We start from the raw sequence: 5,300 nt of genomic DNA, 5'->3' as shown, positions 1-5,300 counted from the left end.
CCCCCCCCCCCCCCCCAAAGGGGGGGGGGGGGGGGGGGGGAGGTGTTATAAAAGCGCTGTTCTGTTGTTACTTTTGTTGTAGAGATCTTACAAGGAAAGAAGCCTGCATGACACTCAAATAACATAGTATTACATAGACATTGAATATTTATCTGAAAGCCAACTAAATTAACACAAGAAGCATTTCTTGAAAGAATGGAAACTTTCATGTAGCTGAAAAATATAGTAACTAGCAAAGTGGCAGTGATTCATGAAAAGCAGCACTGGTGGAATTTCTCCAACAAACACTGGGCCTAGAGTAAAGTTCTTACTTTTAGTTTTAAATTTATTAAACAGGTCTTGGGCTGAGGAAGAGGCAAAGAGAGCTAGGGAACAAGCCAAAGCACTTGAGGAGGCCAGAGACAGGTGGGAGAGCCGTGGTCTCAAAGTTGTCGTTGATGCAGATCTCGAAGAAGATGCTTCAACTGGAATCACATGGCTTTCTGCAGGACAACAGACCCCTGTTGATGAGACAGTAAACAGAGCAGAGAACTTAGTTGCGAAACTCAAGTCAATGGCTGCTGAAATTAAAATCAAATCGTCTGCTGCCATTGAGAGAGTAATTCAAGTGATTCTCTCTCTAATTTCTTCTCTGAAAAGCATGGCTTGCAAGGGATCTAGGCATGTTATGGAGCTCGAACATAGCATTGTTTCAAAAGCAAGTAAATCAATAGATGAGCTCAAGGAAAATGCTTCTGGATTCAGTTCAAGCATCAGTGACAAAGCAAGAAGAGCTGTTGAAGATTGCAAGGAAGGCGTCGAGAAATTCACTCAGAAATTCAAGGCCTAGAGATGTGATCTTTATCTTTATACAGTACTTTTGTGGGATTTTGATGAATTGTAACTGCCGAGAATTGCTGTTGTTCCCATATATTTCAGGAAGTTTATAGGAATAATAAAGTGAGAATCAGATTGGATCGGATATTCTAGAGTCTGGTTTCAGAATAAAAGCCCATGAGTTGTATACATTGTGCAATTTTTTAATCCTCTTCTCTGCGTGTGCAAGAAATGGAGTAATAATTGCGGGCAATTTTTATAAGAAAACCTTCGGATGTATAAATTGGTGGGAATTAAGTGATCTTGCTGGAACAATTCATGAAATTTGAAATGCTAGATTGTTTTATCTGTTGCAAAGAAATGACCATTTGATTTGCCAAAGTTGCGAATCTGCTGATGCGGTTGGATTACTATGTGTAAAACCTCAATACATAAGACCAGGATCATCCAAAACGCCCGTATACTAATTTTAGAAGTGATTAGCTACACGGAGATGGGTGGTCCGTTCAAATTGGTAGAAAGGGTTAATGAGGTATCAACCTTAAAACCAAGTTTTGAACTCATGGGATCAAAATTGTAAGGAGCAAGTTGACTAATTTTACAACATTTAGGTCAATCATTGGAGTCTTATATAAATACAAAACCTTCTAGAGAGTAGACTCACACTCATTTTATATACGCCATGCGATATAATTGGTTGATGATTGCAAACCTTTTGTCTATTTTCATATCAATTATTAGACTAGTCCTTCCCTCATCTGCCAATATTAATTTGCAATAGCTTTCGAGTTACTTCCTCCTCTCTGTTTCGACTCCCAAAATCTCTTTGATCTATGCAAGTTTTCTAGCTTTAATCAGCAATCTCTGTCCTCTTACTTCTTGTGTGCAAAATATTCTTTTGTCTCTTGCGTAGATGTTCTCTCCTCTCAAGCATGCTGCTAGTTATACTTCTCTGAGACCTGATCCCAGAGATCTATGATTCTTCGTTTTGACTTGGCTCTCCCACAGAGCATCCAACAAAATCCATCTTCAGTGATTTTATTACAGTTCAAATCTTCATCAGATACACCCTTTTTGGTGTAATCCTTTATATGATTTTTTTTCGCTGATCCAAAGTCAACCCATCAAATTTCAGTACCCTTTTCAATTCTTGAATCCTACCTCAACCTATTATTTCCTTCAACAATTCAAATCTCTGCTTTTGATATGTCAATCCTCTGTGGCATTCCAGTCCTTGAGAGTGTCTACTGCCTCATTTGCGCCCGCTGGGCTTACAAAAGATGCCTGCACTCCGCTGGGCACGAAAGTGAGTACTGGCCAGTCGCCTCCACCATCGAGTTCGACCCAGTTCCCCGTCTCTGTCGAGCCATACTCTCCATTAAAGAACCAATGGTCGACCATGGACTCAACCCCCAATGGGTAATTTCTCGAAAATCCTATAAAGACACAAAGGGACGTGCACCTCCTTACTTGATTTACCTTGATCATGACAATGCGGATGTTGTTCTCGCACTGAGAGGCCTGAATTTAGCTAGGGAGAGTGATTACGCCGTGTTGTTGGATAATAAGCTTGGGAGGAAGAAATTCAATGGTGGGTATGTTCATAATGGATTGTTGAAGGCCGCAGTTTCGGTTCTTGAATCTGAATCAGAGGTTCTAAGGAAATTGTTGGAGGAGAATCCAAAGTATATGCTAACATTTGCTGGGCATTCACTGGGTTCAGGAGTGGCAGCAATGTTGGCTATGGTGGTGGTTGAGAATATGGATAAGTTGGGGATTGAAGAGAGGAAGAGGGTAAGATGTTATGCAATTGCACCGGCCAGGTGTATGTCGCTGAATCTGGCGGTTAAATATGCTGATGTTATCAACTCTGTAGTGCTTCAGGTGAAAATTTTCACTCTTTCGTTTCTGTTTTTGCTCTACTGATAGATTGCTTGCTTGATGTGGGGATATGGGTGTTCGTTGTTTCTATCTTACTACGTGTTTTCAGTTCTGCACTAGGAACTATAGTAGAGAATTAGTGCAAATGAATGGAATTATTCTGTTAAAAGTTATTTGAGTTCTTAAAATTATGATAATGTCATAAAATTTTGATCTCTTTTCCTTGTACTTATGAAAATAATGATTATGAAATAATCCTTTGTATTTCTGATAATAGTTATTTTATGATGTAGGATGATTTCTTACCTCGAACATCTACTCCTTTAGAGGACATATTCAAGTCCATCTTCTGGTAAGAGTGAAACAACCTCCATTTCCTTCAAGTTTTGAAATGGGAGAACATACAAAACTACACCCTAAAACTCATCAATGCACCTGTAATATGTTGCATTTGTTCTCAAATGTCTTTTAGCTTAATGAATTGCTGCTCTCTTCTTTAGACAGGTTGAGATGATATTTTCTTTTTGATACAGTTTGCCATGTTTATTATGTCTGAGATGCATGAGAGACACATTCATACCCGAGGAACGTTTGCTGAGAGATCCAAGGCGGCTCTATGCACCAGGTCGACTCTATCACATTGTTGAGAGGAAACTTTTCAGGTATAACCTTCTTTTTGCACTTATCCCCTGTGTAATTGCTGTGCATATCAAACTGAAAATGCCATTTGTTATTACAAATTTTTGGACTTTAACTCAAAGGTTAATCTGATAAAATTAGCACTTGACCTATTCAGTGAACAAGCTTCCTCTTCTCTCATCTTCTCAAAAATCATGTTTACGGATCATTCCCGCAGCCTATTGTGCTCATCTTCATAGATTATTCTATGATTAATCAACTGACTCATGGAAAATGCAAGTCTAAAACTGCGACAAAATCAATTACTGAAGTTGTTAACTTAGGCTGTATTAAGCTTCTGGGCCTTCTGAAAGAATCCATTCCTGTGTTTGTTATCGGTTACAGATGTGGAAGATATCCTCCAGTTGTCAGAACAGCAGTTCCAGTAGATGGAAGACTTGAACACATTGTGCTCTCTTGTAACGCAACAAAAGACCATGAAATTGTATGGATAGAGAAAGAGGCTCAGAGGGCTTTAGATGTAAGTCATGTACATCACCGTAGTTATTCAAGTTTCATAGTAATGCATTGATTACTTACTTCATTATCTTTGAGAAGAAAAATGTAGCTCAAGTTGTTTACACCTCTTTCTCCCTTCACGTTAGGTGTTTTTACATTTCATAGCAATTCTAAAGTGGAGGAAACAAGGTCATTGGAGACGGGGAAAATAATACTAATAGAAGAAGAAGAAAATTAAGCTTTGTGGCCTCACCCCTTTAAAAAGTAGGATTTCACATCCCATATTGCATTAAATGATAAATATAAATCATATTTTTTTAATACACATTCATTGTTATTGAAAAGACTAGTCTTTATTTTATATATATATATATATATATATATATATATATATATACACACACTTAAAAGAAAAGAAAAAAACTTAACCACCTAAAATAATGATAAAAAACTCCAACCATACACAAAAATAAAACCTTTCCTAGTAATTCAGATTCTGAAAGATAACTGAATCAACTAAGCTTTATAAAAAAAAGGGTCTCTACAAACCAGAGACCCTTCCAATAACACTAAACAGCATTATCATCAATTAAAAGATGGGAAAACTTTTCCCCTGACTCCTCGAGCCAAAATCTCTCTCCCTCCAATTGTTTCCCAAATAACGTTAGATAGTGTGGCACCTAAACTTACTAACCTTATTAACTAATAATTTGTCTTTTATAGAGATTACAAGAAAATTTCTACTAAAATCAAAAATTTAAAATTAAAAGAAATTTCAGCCATTGTTTCCCCCCATTTTCACTACTTTTCAGTGAGAAATCAGTTCACCTACCTGGAGGGAAAAGAAGAAGAAGAAGAAGAAAAAAAAAGAAGAAAATATTGCTCAAGTTATTTCCAGCTGGTTTTCCATTTTACCTTCTTTTTACAAACAAATTAGCAGCTTTTCAAATGTAAGAAGTTGTTGTTTTTGCCACTGCAGCTAATGCACAAGGAAGAATACACAATGAACATCCCTCCAGTGCAAAAAATGGAGAGGCAAAAAACTTTAGCAAGAGACCACAGTGAACAGCACAGGGCTGCACTTCGTCGAGCAATCACATTAGCAGTGCCTGATGCATTCTCCTCATCAGAATACGGTACATTCCACGAAACATATTCATACAATGGAAGCTCCGAGAGCTCTCCAATGCTACTCAAAAACAGCAGAAAGAGTGCAAGCTCGAACTGGGATGAACTTCTTATACACTACTTTGACAAGGATGGCTCTGGAAAAGTAGTATTCCAACCATCAAGCTCTGGAAATGATTCGTGATATGAATTATCAGGTGCCTTGTAAATTTTTTGCTTGTTTCTATGTCCGCTATCAATTCGCTGTCATGTGCCATTCATTTACAAAAGGAATAACTGCACATGGACTCCCTTTAGTATCATTGTTTTGAACTTTCTAGTTATGTATTTTTATTTTT

At 37.6% G+C, this 5,300-nt stretch overlaps 2 protein-coding genes across 3 annotated transcripts in view; both read left to right on the top strand.

Annotated features, from left to right (window-relative positions):
- The window catches only part of LOC109837145 (E3 ubiquitin-protein ligase bre1-like), a 14,343-nt gene extending 13,196 nt beyond the window's left edge, over window positions 1–1,147 (top strand). For both annotated transcript variants that reach the window (XM_020405258.1, XM_020405259.1), the window contains exon 11: window positions 337–1,147. In XM_020405258.1, coding sequence (XP_020260847.1) covers window positions 337–829 — 493 coding nt within the window. In that variant the 3' untranslated portion in view covers window positions 830–1,147. The remainder of the gene's footprint in view (window positions 1–336) is intronic.
- On the top strand, window positions 1,517–5,285 carry LOC109837144. Its single transcript, XM_020405257.1, has 5 exons — window positions 1,517–2,700; window positions 2,991–3,049; window positions 3,231–3,359; window positions 3,721–3,856; window positions 4,814–5,285. Exons 1-5 carry the CDS (start codon window positions 2,023–2,025, stop codon window positions 5,144–5,146), a joined length of 1,335 nt encoding a protein of 444 aa, XP_020260846.1. The 5' UTR covers window positions 1,517–2,022; the 3' UTR covers window positions 5,147–5,285.

Source organism: Asparagus officinalis, chromosome 4 (assembly GCF_001876935.1).
Source record: "Asparagus officinalis chromosome 4, Aspof.V1, whole genome shotgun sequence".
NCBI lineage: Eukaryota > Viridiplantae > Streptophyta > Magnoliopsida > Asparagales > Asparagaceae > Asparagus > Asparagus officinalis.
Note: the sequence above shows the minus strand (reverse complement) of the source record. Positions and strands in the feature narration are given on the sequence as shown.